The following is a 19340-nucleotide window of genomic DNA, read 5'->3' as shown; positions in this document are numbered from 1 at the left end:
AGTTATGTACAAAATTTTGTACATAACTCATAACCTTACGAGTATAACTTATTTATTTGTGGAAACAGAGGTCGTATAGAAGTTGACAGTTACAAAATACGTCTGTTAGATTTCCCCGACCAAACATTAGGGCATTTATACAATTAAAGGCATATTGTCCAGATACCTAATAATAAAAATAATAAAAGTCACAAACCAAACTACGTTTTTTTTAATTACTATAAAATAATAAAATAAATAAATAATAAACAAAATGGAAGTTAAAAGTCCTAACTTCTGAGTAAAAATTAGCATTAAGTTACTAAGAAATTGACAAATTTGATTTTTATTTCTTTTACAGCATCTAGTATATATGTAAAATTCTATAATTAGTTCAGTTAAATGTAGGGGGCTGGTTTCTACTTATTTCTAATTTGAAATTAAAACCAAAATTCTTGTAAAATTTACGCTTTTTATTGTAGCCAGCAAGACTCGAGAGGTACAGAGACAATTTTGACAGCAGAGAGATAATATGAAATGACTCAGATTACTTACGACTACAGTAGTACGTACTGTACTACTGTAATAATTTTAAACTAGGTTGACTAGCCTAGTTTAAAATTATTACAAATTGAAGAAATATCTATTTATTCCGATATATTAAAATTAAAAACTACAAAAATACAAAGTATTCAACAAGGGACTTGTTTCTTGGATATCCAGCAGCTAGCTACTAAACAGATAATTCGATTTAGCCCTAAAACCTAAAGCTTTTTTAAACAAATAAATGTGAAATGTTGTTCCAAAAAAACTCAGATTGCTGTAACCAAACAGAGTGAAAGCGAAACGAGAATTAAACTGTGCACCTCTATATTGAAGTTCACCCTTTGCCATATCAACCGCGTGTTGTTTCAGACGCACAAACAAATACACGCTTTGTGTCGTGCCCTCACTTGATGACTAATGAAAACCAGCAACACCAATTTAACATTTGCTGTAGCTCACGTTTCGATCATCAGATGAATGAAAGAGGATTTCGGTTGTCGAAACGCAAAGATAAATATGCTGGTTCGAGACGAACCAAATTTTTGAAGACCTCTGACGCGGTTCCACACAGATATTCATAGATATTTCTCGTTTCGTTAGAGAAGGAATACGAATCGGATCAAGTTACATTGGTTTGTTTATTTTTCCTAGTGAATGTGGGCGTCGCGTAATTAAGAGTGCGAATGATGGGCCCTTTTTAAGGTTTTTTTAAAACGAAAGCTTTGACGGAGGAGTGGCCGTGTCACTGTTGATGAGTGACTCTGTAAAAAACGGTGACGGATATCTTTAAAAATAAATGCGACTTAATTAACTCCGAAACAAATGTTCCGCCGGTAATTAAGTGCAAGGTAAACAAATACGACACATAAGCGGAATGCCTGTTTATACCGTATAAAATATTTCGAAGTGTAAGGACTTTAGCTTATAATTATGTTGTCGGACTAAGCAATAACATTCTTTTCTCTTTGCGCACTATTTATTTTGTTCGAATGTGGAACACGCAGTTCAGGGTTCAGGCTTGTGTATGTAATAATTGACATCCGTTCACAACATTCTTATTTTAAATTTTGACGTCATTTTTGTCATACTCTTCGTACACGGGGCGTAAAGTTATCTTATCCTTGTTTGCAGGCGTCCGCAACGCACTACCAGAACCAGCTATCGACATTGAACACAGAGAACGAGCGACTGCGCGGGCAGTTGACAGCATTGTCGGCAGGGCTGGGTGGCTGCGATCAGGAGCGGCGACTGGACGATGTCGCACAGCAGGTCGTGCGCGCACTGCTCTCGCAGAAGGTAATATGAAAGTTCATGTTAGTAATTATTATTATACGAGACTACGAGAACTTGTTGGTACAGACCGACAAAAAGCAAAAGCCGCGGTTAAACCCAGTTGACGTTTATTGGCGCCCATTGTGGGACCTGATATTACCACGTCTGCGTACACTATTAACCGCGAACCTAGTATATATTAAACGAATTCTAAAAAAAATCTTTATTAAAACAAGAATAATTGCTTGATTATATATACGGTTAAGGGATTACATGCAACACTAAGGCCTAACAGTAATTGTCAATTTATTAAATTTTATTTAATATTGTTAAAACTTACGAACCTGTAACATTTATAACTTAAATATTTAGCACAAAAACATTCTCAAATTGTATAATTAAATATATCTAACCAAATTTCCCGGTATTCCGTATTTTAATTCGGTCGTTGCATTAAGATATATCCCAAAAATTGTTTTCTCATAATTATAGCTCGAGCGTTAGAGAACCGCGGATTAGCCGACGCTACATTCGCACATAAATCGCATAGAATGGGACACAGCGGTCTTAGCTCCACCGTAATAATTCCACGGTGCCACGGCCCACTATAATCTAGGGGTAATCTGGCCGATAATGCGACCGTTTGCGTTTAAATCGCTTAAATCTACTCTACGACCGGTCCGCCATATTGTTTTGGTTTAGGCGCGAAGTTTTCAGATAAAGATGGGCGACGGGTGTTTTGCGTTCCGTTTATGGTTTTTCCTTGTTGATGTGAGCACTCCATACTTTACAAAATGTCTTAATTCAAACATTTATTATCAATTCATACCTACACCAAAAGTACTGGACATTAGTCTGAAAACTTCTGTCCACAGAAGTTTAAAATCCCCATTGTTCACAACGATACAAGTGCGACGTTGTTTATACGAAGGGTTATTTACTAGTCAGTGTGCAATAATTACCGAACACTGCAAAGCGCTTATAACTTTTTTGCCGTAGTAGGTTCAAAAACGAACCTCGGTCATTTCGCTCTTTTGCCGAGGCTCTGCAGGACGTATAACTCGTTTTCCAAATTGCATGATTTGGACATTGGTCTTGGGTTAAACAATTACAAGAGAAGGTTGTGTGATATTTTAAATACATAAATGATGTTTCAATTAATTTTTTATTGTAAATTTGTATTTAAATTTTTTAATTTATATTTTTAATTCTAATTTTAATTTTGAAATTTAATTTTATTTGTAACTTTAAATCAATTACTGTATATCATATCATAGGTAGAAGGATTAACTATATGCTCAATTTATTTTTTTGTATGCATGCTGTGATGTTCCTTAACTATAGAAGCACTTAGTTTTAAGCGAATATGTTCAAATTTAATGTATAGTGTATTGCTATGTGGAATATCCTGAATAAATAAATAAATAAATAAATAAACACACAAAAAATCATTTGAGGTTAATCAGTCTAATTTCGATTATGATGAGTAAATATAAAATTACAACAAATGTATTTATTGTTTGTATAATATGTTGTACCATATCCTTATAGAACTTCCGAAGTACAGTATGCAAATAAACATGAATAGATTTGATCATTTTATATTGTAGGTACGTTTTACTCTTTTCTAAATTTATGTCATTTCTGTAATTTTCTGGTATCCTGCAACTGTTGGCTTCCGCCAACAACTTCACCCAGTTGGTTCTAACATGCCTAAATTTTAAATATATACATAATTGACAGACGAATTCGTAAAATAATTTTATTCCATTGTACTTGTATCAAAATTATTTTTACCTTCTACACCTGTGATACCATACAATTTTTTCATCTTTCGTTAGCCAGACTCATATATATACGAAACTTCTTACTCGTAATTATCATACATATACAGACGGTACAGGGTCAAGAGCACGTCAAACTTGACAATTTAAGCCTATGCCGCTTGCAATAAGAACGGTCCAAAGTCCAAAGTGTCAAGCTTGATGTGCTCTTGATGTGTCTATGGTTATAGAATCAATGTCTGCATATCGTCGGTTAAAAGGTAAAACTCACTAATAGCCTAATTGGCCAAAGGGAGATAATTAAGATTTTGTATTTTTTCATTATGAAAAATCACTAAAGGACTGGTATGTATTAAAACATGAAGGACACCACAGACTTACTGAATTTTTCTTGTCATAGATGTTCTTCCCAATAAAGCAAAATTGAAAAAATCTAGTTTTTGAACAAAATGTCACTTAATGAGTTTTACCTTTTAACCGACGATATAATATAATTATGTCGACAAAGTCCACGCGTTATCACTTTAAGGGTTCGTTTTGTGTAAAGATAACGACGCAGCGAACTTGCTCTTGTCAACTGATGGCGTTTAAGGGCTAGGTCTTAGAATAATAACGCATAGAATGATAGTTTCATATCAAACGAACTGTCACAAGTGAGGCAAAAATCAAATTCATGTAGGCTAGTTTTAGTAGTAGGATAATTTTCGGTTTTAGTGAATATTTATATAAAAATACAAGTTGAAACGCGTTACTTCCTTGTGGAATGTGATGTTAGTATCTATTTTATGTTTGTCTGACGTATTTTTACACTCATTTACCGCACATTTCGTCATTTTTAGCTCAAATTCTTGATCTGTTCGCGGTGCAAGTTGACCTTGAGCACTGAAGACCCGCCCGCTCGTGTAGGCCCTTTGGGCGCGCTTCAATTTGCCTCACTTAGCGTGTGCGGACTAGGTTTCTATGCGTTATTATTCTAAGGGCTAGGTTATATTATTATTATAAACAAAACGGTCCACAAAATAAGGGACAGAGCTAGCTACAATCTCTGCTTGCAAACCAAACTTTTATGGGACTGTAAAGACTTCAATTTTGCTGACAGTATTCATGTTTGTCTTTGGGTTTAACCGCCAACGACGTCGGATAGTTTGTTGTCATCTATTTTAGAACACATTTTAATATAACGAATCTAGGTAAGTTATTAATATTATATACTTATAAAAAGGCAAATGTTACTAGTGTAATTGTAACGTCTTGCAATCGGTCCGCTTTCTTGAAATAGCGTCATTTTATTCAATTTTCTAATGCCGCCTTGTGTATTTAGAAATTGCACTAATTACCATGTTAAAGAAAATAAAACACACGGAGTCATATATCGCGCATAATAGCAAAATGTTTACATTATTCCAATATAATTATTAATACAAAGATCGAACGCAAAGAAAAAATCCTACAAACCGACAGAATTCGAACCTGTCTGTGCTGTTAATCTAAGGCAACCGCTCCCAGTGGACCTGCAAGATCGAAGGGTTTTTTCTTTGTATTAATAATTATAACAAAGTATTTGAGCCATTTCACAAAAAGTTATAGCCGTGGTATCCTAATGGTTTATCCTACAGTCTTTCAAGCAGAGGCCGTGGGTTCGAATCCGGCCTCGCACCTCTGAGTTTTTCGGAATTTATGTGCGAAATTTAATTTACCGTGAGATATAAGGTAAAAGAAAACGTCGAAGAAGGTTCAAAACCCTCGAAAAAGTGTGAAGTCCCCAACCCCCACTGGGCCAACGTGGCGGACTATAGCCTTAGGCCATACATACTCTTGCTAGGCCATGCTCTTACACATAAACACAATGCAACGTCGCGTCGTGCTTCTCATCATCATTCATTTCATCTTTCAATGTTGAATAACAAATAAATGCGGCACTGGGGAGCGTACCGTGAGTTTCTACGATAAGACGACGCAGCGGCGTATCGTGTTTATGTGGAAGAGCCTTAGGACTCATTTATACGTACGAGTTTCCTCTTAGGTCTAAACCTAATGATATGATATACGATGGTAGTAAAGCTTACTGATACATTCATTACAATGAATATTATTTCTGTATTGTAACTATTTTTCTGTTTATTCTAATAAATATAATTGTTCGTAACGAATGTTTACTTACATTAAATTAAATTCAATTTATAAATAACTATGTTGGATACATGATGGATACAGCGCGACAGTCTATTAAGTAATATTACCATTCGTAAGTAACCCTTTGGTCGTATCCTCCCTGCAACGTCTCTAATTACTTAGGATATCTTATGATGTGACAAACGTATGCATATAGTATAGGATATCGTTGTATGTAGAGGAGTTAATGTATTACCAATAGGGATGAACATATATCAAATAGAATTTGTGAGATGACGTTAATTGCTTTATGATAAAGGTGAACATGTTGAATATATATAAAGATTAAGAAGATAATGAAGGTTTAATATCATGATCATAATTTTTATATATTTTTTTGTGAAACTACTCCACTTGTTATTTGGCTGGACAAAGGCTTACTTGTCTGTGGTTCTACTGAAAACGGATTCAAGTCAAAAAACTTGAACCCGTTTTCAGTAGAACCACAGTCCAATTCCAACCACACTCCAAGTTTACAGGAGTCGCGAAAAACCGTTAACGCATGAGTTGTAACTTAGGCTCGATACACTCATATTTATATATAAGCCAAAGAACTAAATAAATTACGCTCTTTCATATGGAATTAATATATTTTTCTCTTCATTTTTTAGTTTTAAATATGTATTTAAAATTATTTGTATCCAGAGTGAAATAAAAAAATGAGTATGAAAAGCTTTAACAGGACAGATACAGAGATTTATACTTTTTACATACAGAGTATGAAAAAATAACATGTGTAACTTAATTTAGATAAAAAATCACCAACAAAACTGTAGTTAATAGAAATACAATTGGACATGAATCCTCTGATGTCGGAATTTTTATAATTTTATCCTATTGTTATTATTTAAAGGTAATAAAAACATTCAGTAATCTACATAAACATTTACTAATATGACGAACAAATTAAATCAAGCTTTAAAAACTAAAATTTATTTATAAATCGACCAGAAAAACACAAGCTAATTTCACCTTAAGACTATTAATTAAAATCAGGTTTCAGTTTGGCAGGTTCAGCCTTTGTTCAATCATGGTTCAATCACACAAATTATTTCCGTATGTCTTTCAAAAAACAAATTTAGAACGCAGTCTGTAGCTACAAAAGCAATCATTTTTTTGGAACTTGAACTTTTTATACATGACGATTTCCTTCCGCTTTTTCTTCGCATACCTCTGTCTATCTTTTTCTTTAAATCACCTTTCATATATAATTGGAACGCTTTTTATCTTTGCTTTTCTAGCGCGTTCCTTCATCTTTATTTCCTGTTTTCATTTTCGTTATTCATTTTCACTGAGAAACAAGTAGCAATATAAAATTGTGAAAATCAATAATATTAGGGGTTAAAGTATGAAATTGCCGTTTTATTGCAATAGGTTCTTTGAATTTTCATAGAATCTTCATGGTTTGAGGTTTTCGAATGAAACTTTTTTCAAATGGTTTCTGTGATTTTATTTTTTAAATTTGAAACATTTGAATATCGACTTTCAATTGTTTTTGTTATTCAATTTAGACAAGAAAGATGGATACTGCGAAAATTCGAGTGATTTTTGAATACGAGTTCCGACGCGGAACTAACGCGGCAGAAACAGCACGCAATATCAATGCTGCGTTTGGAGAGGGGTCTACTAATGAACTCACAGTGCGATTTTGGTTTAAACGCTTTCGTGATGGAAATTTCGACTTAAAGAACGAGGCACGAGGAAGACCACAGGTGAATAACGATGAATTAAGACAGATAGTGGAAGCCGATCCTAGTCAAACTACCCAGGAATTAGCGGCATGGTTTAACGTTACCTTACCCACAATATTGACTCACTTGCGTCAAATCAATAAAATAAAAAATACGAAAAATGGGTGCCTCGTGATTTGACTGACCTGCAGAAAGAAACGCGTGTTGAAACTTGTGTTGCCTTGTTGAACCGGTACAGAAATGAAGGAATATTGGATCGAATTGTAACATGTGATGAAAAGTGGATTCTTTATGATAACCGGAAAAGAAAAATGCAATGGCTGACCCCAGGTCAAATGCCACAACAGTGTCCTAAAGCAAAACTTACCAATAAAAAGGTAATGGTAACTGTTTGGTGGTCTCAGCATGGTGTTATTCACTATAGTTTTCTCCGATCTGGTCAAGCAATAACGGCAGATGTCTATTGTGCCGAACTCCGAACCATGTTGACAAAACTAGCAGTAAAACAGCCCCGACTCATGAATCGATCTTCACCATTATTGCTCCACGACAACGCGAGACCTCACACAGCACGAGAAACCATTTTGACCCTTCAGGAACTGCAGTTAGAAACCATTCGTCATCCTCCGTATTCACCAGACCTTGCTCCAACGGACTACCATTTTTTTCGTGATTTGGACAATTATCTACGTGACAAGAAGTTTTCTTCCCAGGAGGCAGTACAAAATGCTTTCACACAGTTTGTGCAGTCTAGATCGTCGGAGTTCTATCGCAAAGGCATTAATAACCTTCCCATTAGATGGCAGCAATGTATAGATAATAATGGCAACTATTTTGATTAAATAAATTTGTTAAAAATTTAAAAAATAAACAATTTAGATTTTCAGTACAAATCGGCAATTTCATACTTTAACCCCTATTATTAACTAAACATTTATATGAAAACGTATAAAAGTCTTACTTTTCAAAGAAAATATGACTTTACTGGGCAGTTTTTTCCGACTTCGGTGGAAACTTTTCTGAATTCGGTGACATAAAATCGGCCACGGAATTCAGGAAATATATATTTTTTTTGATATTACTCGTAATCGACTATACTTGTAAAACCAATAAATTGTTATTATATTCTAGTTGTTACAACACATATTATACAAAATATTGCATACAACTATTGACTTACCGTAAAATTTAGTTTTTGTAATATCATATACACCGAATTCAAAAACCGGGACCAAATCCTCCGAATTAGATATTTACACGCAAAAAGTCCTAAAATCGGCAATCCTAAAGTCGTTGAAAAACCAAATACAAAAATACGGCGCAAGCTCATAGAAAAATTCGTGACTTCGTTCCGTGGCTTAGTTGATATAGCGTCTGGCACGGTATGCTAGAAGGCGTTGGTTCGAATCTGGCCGGATCGAAGGATTTTATTCTGAGTGTTCGATCTTTGTATTAATAATTATACTTATTTGTTACATATCAACTTCTGTAATAACCTATGTCTTCACAAATAAATGTGCTTTACTTAATTTTTAACCGACTTCAAAAAAGGAGGGGGTTCTCAATTCGTCTGTATGTTCTTTTTTTTGTTTTTTTTGTATGTATGTTACGCGATAACTCCGGTATTTGTGAACCGATTTTCATGATTCTTTTTTTGTTGGAAAGGGAGTATTTCCATAGTGGTCCCATTTCATTTTGAATCAAAATCATCCACCTCAAAGGGTGGCTGTTCACGCATGAAGATTCATTTTTATAAATAGCGCCTAACTTTAATTTAGGAGCAATTACTTTTATCAATTATTTAGTTGATTTTGCTATTTCTCCAATTCAATGCGTTTTTCCCTCGATATACTTTGGGTAATGTCGTAGTGAGAACCTATTTTTATTATCTCCAGTATCAAGTCCTGTATAGTGGCGAACTAGGGGATATTTCAATGAAACTTAGCAAATAGACGTAATTCCACGTACTTTTGAGGTCCGTTTTTTTAGTACTCTGTACTGAGATTATGGTATTTCGATTAGTACTTTCTCTTTATGACGACTTTGGTGACCCAACTATATGCACTGTGGTCGCTAGACGACAAAGTCCCAGGTTTGATTCCCAGTAAGTAAGACCGATTTGAGAAGTTGACTTTTCTAAATTGGTTCGTGACTGGGTGTTATGGGTTAGTATCTTGGAACGACTTCCATTGCTTTGGTACTGGGAAGTGCCTAATTCGAAAGATGGGTAATTGGTGTAAGTGTACGCCCATTAATATTATTATTATGAGATTTTTTCTTCTCTAAATGTACGTATCTAACTTACGTTTCGTTATAAATTAAATCTTAACATTTGATAGAAAATATCTGTCACAAAATAACTTTCACATCCTAAAACACTCTAAAACCGTAACCTCTTTAATTAATTTTAGTAACCCTTAATTAACTTGGAAATTAATTCAGCGAAGTCTTCGTAAATCTTTTAATAAACAAACTCGGTCCGTCGCGACCATATCTCAGAGCTTGTTAAAACTTGGCAATACTGACGCGTCTTACAGTGTTGCTGTTTTACAGTATCTCTATTCTCCCCCTAGTAATTACCACCCGTCAATTACCTTACTTGAATTTAATTTAACTAATGAAGCATAATTAAAATATACGCGTTTATTTCGAAGACAACTGAGGGATGCGTCAAGGGGGAGTTTTAAAAGGTTCTACTTTCACAAACTTTGTAATAAATAGATATCTGGATATTTTGATATTAACTGTAATTACTGTATTTAAACTAACATTTAAATCTCGATGGCTTGGAGTTCTTATAATTTGTAACCAGAATAATTATAATGCTTTTCCAAGTAACAATTTTAATATTATGATTTGCCATTAAAACTGTACTCATAAAACTAATTGTACGTTTTAATCAGCTTCTTATTAAGAGTCTATACAACCTCTACTGGCTTTGGTTGATTCTGCATAACACTGAAAGTGTTGAATCAAACACTTTGAATAAATAGACAGTAAAATTGAGGATATAGACTGATTACTATGTGGTGTAGAAACAAAATTTTCACGATAGACAAAAAAAAACTAATTATTAGTATTATTCAATAGTATTAGTAGTATTCAATAGATACTATACATATACCGATGATTTTTTTTTTGTATCAACTGAAGTAAATAGAACACGTATACTATACGATACACATTTTTCAAACGGCTTTAATTACGTTTGAAAAAAATAAATTCAGAAATTAAGCCAGTGTCCCTGCCGCTCGACCGTATTAGTGCGGGAAAAAATTTGAATTCGAGCTGAGGTACTAAACTACATCAGTGTAAATAATGTCTGCGTAACAATACAATAATTTGTAGCATGTGTTGTCTACAACCGTGTTCGTACGCACACATTAAGTTTAACTGCCTCCATGGCCGAACGGTTACCATGCCGGACTGCCACGCAGAGGCCCCAGGTTCGATTCCCGGGCCGGGAGAAATATTTGTATGGCCTACATTTATTTCTCTCGTGAGTTTGGGTGTAATTTGTGGTTGTCTATGTGTGTGTCCATGGCACCCGCGACACAGGGTTTCCCTAGTGCGGGGCTATGTTGAGTGTGTGCGTTATTATTATTATTATTATAAAAAAAAATTCGCATAATAATGAAATGCGCGTTGAGACGACCATTGTTGTGCAACGTTGGAGCACCCTTAGGTTATGCAAATGTGTGCGTCCGTACAAGGCGCGCGGCGGGCGCGCACACATACAAGTCGCGCTGCGACTTTTAATATGAAGTTACCATACTTGTTCTTATTCTACTATGGTACTACTATGCCGCACACCCCGACTGAGTAGCAGTTGCGTGTTGCGGCAGATGCAGTATAGCAATATGATCGAATTAAAAATAAACAATTTTGATTCTAATTGCAGAGCGTGCGCGAAGAGCTGGGGTGCGCGCGCGCACGCGTCCGTGAGCTGGAGGCGCAGAACCGCGCGCTGAGCGCCCTACTCGTGCGACAGCTGCGACCGCTACCCCGTCCGTCCCCCGCCACGCCGCACACGCCACTCACGCCTCATACTCCGCATAACCCGCGTGATCTACAAGGTATACCACCAAGCGCTTTTACCAGCACCTATGACCTTCAATAGTGTAACCAGACAAACGAACACTTCAGCAGTCAAATAATCATTTATTCCATAGGTAAAATTTTTAGACTTGAAAACATCATTTTTAAGCTACTGCTCGTTCACTACGCTGACCTCCCTAAGAAGAGGGATTGCTCTTTTCAAATAAACTTAAATGCTATGGATACACTTTGAATCATAATTGTGTGGAATCTAGACTCTTGTTTTGCCCTCTTAACGAAAAAGGCACAACTATGCGTACGTTATACAGCAATAGCGTATACATTATATTATGGAAGTAACTAAAGTAAACTAGTCTAGCAGTAGCAACCATGTTGCTACTTACCCATGTAAGCTCACGTATTCTACGGACTGCGTATGCAGGAGAGCTTAATCTGCTGGCTAAGGAAGATATATGTGGAAACCATTGAAGTTTACGGTTTCTCAGTTCTCTGGTTTGCGTATTTCAGTTCATCTGATAGACGTTGGATCGTGCGGATCTCTAGTTTCGTTCCGAGACTCGCCGCCACCCGCGCCGCCTGTACCTCACCCGCACCCCCTCTGCCAGGACGACAAACGACGACATCAGATCTTGTCTGATATCTGGACTGAGCTCAAGGTATTATCGACATCAACCTTTCTGCTTCTCCTCATGTTTTACTTGACCTTTAAACCAATTAATTAAATTAAAAGGCAAAATTAAATAAAACGCACATTATCTTCTTACAGGGCCTGGAAGTGACTCCAGCAAATCTGGCGCGGGCACTATCAGCTGTGGACCCCACTTTGTGGGCTCCACCCGCACGGCCTGCAACTCTCAGCCTAAGTGTGCCTCAGCCAGACCCTGTAAGGGGTAAGTATTTCGATTAGGTAGATACGTCATTACTAGTTCTTCCGATTATAGATGTGTTTTTAATTAACTTAATCATTATGATGACCAGGTACAATCGACGAAAAGGTAACAGAAGAAGAAAGCGGTGAGGTAGGCGAAGCTGGTGCAGAATCACCCGAGAGCGGCGCCAAAGACGAAGGCTATTCCACCATGTCGAGCGACGTACAGGCTGACGCGTCGCGGCAAAGCGACCACGCTGCTGATCGAGCCCTCCCAGACCTTAACGAAGCTTCAGACGAGACCGACAACCAAACCATTGTCTCCATAAATCCTGGAGTATCACGTCGTCATGCAAGATTACTGACTTCTGATGCAGACTACATCTATTTCCCTATAGGAATTGCGTTTGCAGGTGTCAGGGGCAGCTATCCACCATCACGACCTGTCTTACCCTTCCAACACGTCGTCAGAAGTTTTTCAGATTCTCATCTTTGTCTAAAACTTATAGCTGGCACAACCTGTCCTACAAGCTGCCTAGATACACCAACACCGAGTTCAGGAGTTTTACTTTTAGACCTAAAAGCAACCCCGGAAAGACCTCTAAGAAGACCTGCAATCGTTTCAACAACAAGCTCGGAAAGAGTTTCGTGGGGAAGTACAGTGGATGAGCGCGCGGACGGTTCGCAATTTGATGCTGATTACGTTCAACATTGGCTCGAACTTGATGACGCTAGGTCTGCGCTACAACAGCGACATAGAGATTTAGCCGATCTAGAATACGATAGAGCAGAAGTCGAAGACTGGAGCCTATCGCTTTCGTGTGAAGATCTCAGAGATAGACAATCTCCTTTTGCTGAAATTACAACACCTGGTCAAATTTCCTTGTCAACTTTACCTAGCATTAGAGAAGATGACGCATTAGAATTAGAAGAGATTGGGGACTGTTTGTGGAATGATTGCGGATTTGCTACAGTAGAAATTGATGAATGTAGAATAGGAGATGATACAGATGCTGTTGACAAACGCTGGGAATGCTCAGGAACACATTCACCCGGTGGATCATGGTCAGACGCTTCTGATGCCCAAGACAAGAGGTCAAGTACGGCGCTAAGTGAGGATGGAGATTGCGCCAATGTTGGACTCGATTTCACACGCGATTTTTATCGCCTTGTCAAATACGAAAGCACCAAAAGTTTAGCATCTAATTCATCCAGAGGTATACCTTCGCAAGACACAAGCAATCACCTGCGAATTCATGACGTGCAAGCCATGGCACTACAGGATCGCGAGCAAGCTTTACAAAATGTTCTTAATTTCATCGCTGAACAGCAAAAGTATTGCCGTGACAGAGAAGAGTCAGACTCGACGTCTTCACGGCCAGTCTCAGAGATACGAGAACTACCACCTCCTTACGCATCTGCTGATTTTGACGATGAATCTGTTGGGCCACGTAGCGAGGTTTCTGAAGACAGACAAAGGCCTGATTCCTTTGGTAGTTTTTCTGAAAACGATTCTTGTGATGTCGTACACGCAGAGCGGCTACGCGTTCAGTACTGCGATACAGTATCTGAGTCGCGATCGACGCCAAGATTTATAGAGAGAGAAGACCCTTACGCAGAATCAGAAGATTTTTATGATGAATTTTCACGACTAGATAACGCGGAAAATGAAATGGATGAACATCATTTGTTGAAAGTTCAAAGGAAGAACGAAATAAACAGAAGTATTGATATGAGTCATTTAGCCGATTTTGATGACCAGGCTTCAGCGCAAACAAAAGAGGAGAGGCCGTGTGATATTGAATCTAGTCGAAGTATGGAACATTCTGCTTTGAGAGAGAATACTGTCAATATTATGTTGAATGGTCAAGGGCCGATCAACGAGAGAATTGATTTGGAGCCCTGTTTAATGAAATCTTCGAGCTTCCCGTACTCTGCTGCAGAGACGGAGTTGTCCCTTGTGGACGAGGTGCTGAGTGCTTGCAGGAGAAGCACGGGAGCTTTAGTTACCGTCCCTGAAGAAGAGGAAACTTCGTCGCCGGAGACGAGTTCCCCTCAAATGACTGAATCGAACACGACAAGCACTTCTACTGCTGAAACTGTGATAGTAAGTAATAAGAAAGAAGTGATTCAAGTGAAGATTAGAAGTGAAAAGAGTCGCATACCTACTCTGATGGGAGCGAAGAGGCCTCCGGCATCGCCGAATAAGACCAAGTCAAAGATTCCTGTGGCAGCGGAGCGGAGTTCAGCTGCGGCAGCGCTGTCGCCAGCGGCGCCTGAACCGATTATAGTGAAACAAGAGCACACGTTGAGCTTCCATGAAGCTGCCACTTCTAAAGATGTCATTGAAGAACTTAATAGGTAAGATGATTCATCTTCTTTTATTTTACGTTGAAATTTCTTGTGAAATGTGAAATTTCTTCGGAAATATAAAGTACTTAACTCTAAGGCACCTCTGTAACTTTCCAGGATGATTCGACAGAGCGAAGGTCCGACCGTTTCTGAAGTGAAAGATCAAGTGGAGAAGACCCATTCTCACAAAGACAGCGCGTTGTGGGCGCCCACAGGCTGGGTGCACGTTGAAAAGGATATTGACTTCAGTGATCCCAAGGTAAGGTTTGTCGACAATCATTTGGAAACAATAACACAAAAAATAAATAATAGACAAGTTTTATAGCAAGCAAATGTTGTTTAATTTTTCAGTTAGCCCTCTATTAAAATAATATTAGCTACTTACTGGGACCTGACGCAGATAATAAAAAAGTAACGAGAAACTTCACTCTTCCCACGAAACGGCAACAATGTGTATCCGCGAGCCATTCGCCAAGGACGACTTTGACGTTCTGAAGATAACTATTTTTTTTAAACGAACATTCCAGGCGAGAGCAAACCTGCTAGATGTGATGCTTGCGTCCTCGGACTCCTCACCGTCGTCATGTGGGTCTTCACCAGCCGAGCCACCTCCGCCTCCGTACTCGAGGCTACATCGACTCCATCGCTCCAGGAGGCAGAAAACTGGTATGTATAAACTCCAAACCTCATCGACAATTCCAACCAATTTAAGAGGTCAATCTTCGTTATCTGTAATAACACTGCAGCACCGTACCACGCTAAAAGCGAGTTCAAATTTAAAATAACATGAAAGCTTTTAATTGGGACGTGTTACTCAAGCATATTAAAGTGTAAAATGACCCTAGACTGACATTTACGGTGCCCACAGATCTGCCTGCAATGTGCTATGTGAATTTTAATCGACAATTATCACTTGTTACAAAAAAATAAAGACAACGCATAGTACCAGACTCTGGATCACATCATATTGGCAGGTCTGTAGCCACCATGACAGCGTAGTTTTAGTCATACCTCAGAATTTTATGACTGACAATATCAATTTAAATTTCAAATATAGAGTTTTATTAAACCGCCGTTCATGGAAAATTGAATCTAGAGGTACCTACAAACTACGTCCTATTACGCTAAATTTTGATTTTTTAATATTTGTCAATACAAAATTGGAACGTATCAACGGGCGTATAGAGAGTATTTATTAATCAGTGTAGCACCATGTAGTGCTGCCTAATACTAGCGCGTGTCGTTTCAACTTTGTGAAACAAACAATTTTTATTTTTGTGTCATGGCTAACGGGACCATATTTTTTCCCTCGGAGCGAGACACCTGTTTATGATACTTTCGAAATGTTTAATGAGAAAAAAAAGAAATAAAATTGTTTAATGGATCTAAAATTTAAAACAACTAATCTTGTGTAGTGTGGTGTAAAATGTCTAAAAGTTGGCTGGTTTTTTATATTTTTCGCTTTCGGGCCATTTTCAAAGTTTCGTGTGTTCTGTTTTGTGAAAGCGGGACACTTTCAAGTATTTTAGGGACAGCGGGACACGAAACCTAAAAGCGGGACTATCCCACTCAAAGCGGAACGTATGGTCACGTTAGTCATGGCCGGAGTTTGGCTTTCAGTCGCCAGTGAACGCTACTTAATGTTTTCTATGTAATTGTTATTTAAAGAGTCACCACGCCTATCTATACGGCTTGGCTTGAACCTGTAGGAAAAAGCATTATTATGTTCATGGAATAAAGGCGAAAAAAACATTGTCTACAATACGACTCGTCACAGGCGAAACGCGCAACATCTTTTTCACTCTTATCGCATGAACATAAAGCCTTTTCTAACCGACTCCTCATCGCTACGTGGGGTGGCTCTTTTTAATGTCATTGTGTTAATGTGGTGCTATTATTTGGCTTATATGTTTTGGTTTAATTCGTTTAGTAATAAAATAGGGTTTTTGGGTTGTTTCTTCTAGAATTTATTTTTCATCTTGTTTTGTGTCATTTCTGGGATAAAAACTGTATTCAATTATAAGTAAATGTTACCGAAATTATGTAAATCAAAGAATATTTTAATGATACTATAAATGTAACAAAGGCTAAAGGGCTACTAAGTACTGTATTTTCGTGGGTGTTAGTAACATTACATTTTTATATAAGGATTATGTTGTATGTTACATTTAGTTTACATTATTTTCATTTTGTGCTTCGTACTTTGTGTAAGAATAAAATGTTGCAAAATGGTAATAAAAAAATATTATACATAATAAAAAATTTATCAAAAATGCCTATTAATATATATATATGAAAAAAACATTTTGCAATGTTTATTCTAGTGGCTTTGCCAAGTTAACAGAGACAGTGCGTATGAGAAATACACGTATAATAACGCCATTCACCGTTAACTTGTCAACTTTATATGGTGTCATGTCATGTTCTCTCTTTGTCACACGTCCTGCTACGTCACTCGTTTCCGCACTCACTCGCACCATCTCACTCTCTCGCCTCATTTCGGTAGATGTCATCAAAGGCCATCACTCTGCAAACTTCTTCAATAAGTTTTGTTTAGAAGCAGTATCTATTGGAATAAATATTATCGGATGCAAGGAAGGTTGAGGAAGGTTGCAGAGCAGTGAAGGTATGTAGCGGGCGATGGGTGCGTGCTGTGCGCTGTGGGCGAGGCGAGTGAGCGGACATGCGACGGAGCTCACGCAGTTGTCTCGTCCAGAGGGCGCGGCCCGCTTGTAGAGCAGAGGGCTGAGGGCGGTCAAGGGACAGACTAACCGTGGTGGTCCGCAGCGGCCGCGCTGCGCAGCCGCGGGCTGGCCGTGCTACGCTTCCCGCGCGCGCGCCGCCCGTCCATCCTCGGCCGCGAGGGCTTCTTCGTGCGCTACGGCGACACCGAGCGCGCCGCCATCGCCGACTTCGACTTCCTCGACGACCTCTCCGGCGGCTCCTCCCCGGACGCCACCAAAGACTGCACCTAGCAATAAACGCGACGCCTCCCCCGATATTAATATATTTTTCTATTTGTGATAGTGGAGTGACGATCGAAACTGACTGGTTTTTAAATAGTGTTGTCTCGCTTTCGCGTAGCTTGTAAATTGACGGTAAGCCAAAATTGAATAGTTTTTATTTTAGGACGTGTTCGTTTCGACGCTATTGTTGCTGTTTTTACATTGTTGAATGGATAAGAAATGGGAACTGTTTGAAAGTTGATAATGATAGCAATGGTAGTGTTGCCACTGACGCTAGCTTAGTGTAGCATTGTATTACCGATGGCTGCCCGATCCGCAAGGCTGCAGCTTTTTACTCTCTAGACAGCCTTTTCAATTAGACCTTGTAGGTGTCGTAGTATTTCACTTTTAACTTTAAAGCTATGACATAACACCTAGTCTTGTTCCATAATTAGGTATAGGAAGGGCGAAAGCAAAAGGCATTGATGTGTTGTTTTGTATAAATCGATGGTATTCTTTGTATTGCAAATGTATCTCTGAGATTTGCTCATGCTTTCACAAATAAATATTGCACGATTGTGTCTGACGATATACCATAATATATCTAATTGAATCTGTAAAGAAACAACTTGCGCTTGCCACAAAGCTTTTGGCGGCAAATACGCTTCTAAAACCGTGTGAAAACAGTTTTGTTTTTCCAATTACTCGCCGCGATGTGTAGCTTGCTTCGAACCATACCCGACAACTTAGGTAAGAAGGATTAAGTAATTACTAAGTAAATGAAAGCTGCGGCCTCGAAGTAATGTGATATTTTTGTATATACAGTAAGTCTCACTTATTTTCATATACATTTAAATGGATTCTTTTCACGAACGATGCATTGTTGTTTGGATAGGGTGTGTTCCATTGGTCGGTTGTTCTCGTGAAATCTTATATTGTGGTAGTATCTCTACCTCCCTTTTTTGATGTCAGTTAAATAAGAGAATTTCCGAAACATTTGACAGTCGTATCTTACTGTTGGCAACAAAAGGTACTTATGTAAATAACGGTTATAAGTGCGTATCGATATAGTTAACTACAGTTTTAAAATAGTCATCTATAACGATTAATACCTTAAAAAAACATTAAATCGAAAGGGTACTAAAGTATGTTAAGTGTATAAATATTATTACGTGATTGAATGCTATTTATTCATCTGTATTATTTGCTATTTGTCAATGAATTGTGTTGTGTATACTCAGGTACATATCATGAAATTGTAATTTTTTCCTAATGTTAACGGCCCTAATGTTCTTGGGGTTTTTGGACTTGGCATAAGTAACTATTTAGCAAGCAAAATAATGAAGTTAATATAACATGAACTTTTAAAATAGCCATCATATATACTATAACATCCAAGATTTTATTTTATATTTTATTTTATTAGACGAACAATTAATTAAAAAAAAATAACTGTCAATTAGATTTTTATAATACTAAGTCACGAGACGAATAAGTCGTGCCCCGGATGGTAAGTGACACACCTGTTCATAACAATTTAGTATCACTCATAGCTTTAAATCATAAAGATCCGAGAGTCACCCTGAGACGATAAGCCACCGAAACGCTGTAAAGCTCACACTACTGCTTACCGACAGAAATAGGTAAGGTAGCAGTCATTCCCTGGACGAAG

General features: G+C 37.7%; 1 protein-coding gene across 1 annotated transcript in view; it reads left to right on the top strand.

The window, feature by feature from the left end:
* The window catches only part of LOC113237266, a 322888-nt gene extending 303985 nt beyond the window's left edge, over positions 1-18903 (top strand). Inside the window, exons 4-11 of the mRNA XM_026473656.1 lie at positions 1657-1821; positions 11346-11520; positions 12011-12159; positions 12270-12393; positions 12482-14732; positions 14841-14982; positions 15251-15389; positions 17511-18903. Of these exons, the coding sequence (XP_026329441.1) occupies positions 1657-1821; positions 11346-11520; positions 12011-12159; positions 12270-12393; positions 12482-14732; positions 14841-14982; positions 15251-15389; positions 17511-17698 (3333 nt within the window). The 3' untranslated portion in view covers positions 17699-18903. The remainder of the gene's footprint in view (positions 1-1656; positions 1822-11345; positions 11521-12010; positions 12160-12269; positions 12394-12481; positions 14733-14840; positions 14983-15250; positions 15390-17510) is intronic.
* The last annotated feature ends 437 nt before the right edge of the window (positions 18904-19340 follow it).

The sequence above is a fragment of the Hyposmocoma kahamanoa genome, unplaced genomic scaffold (genome assembly GCF_003589595.1).
Source record: "Hyposmocoma kahamanoa isolate Upper Pololo Valley unplaced genomic scaffold, ASM358959v1 93, whole genome shotgun sequence".
Classification (NCBI taxonomy): domain Eukaryota; kingdom Metazoa; phylum Arthropoda; class Insecta; order Lepidoptera; family Cosmopterigidae; genus Hyposmocoma; species Hyposmocoma kahamanoa.
This window is presented reverse-complemented; position numbering and strand designations above follow the sequence as displayed.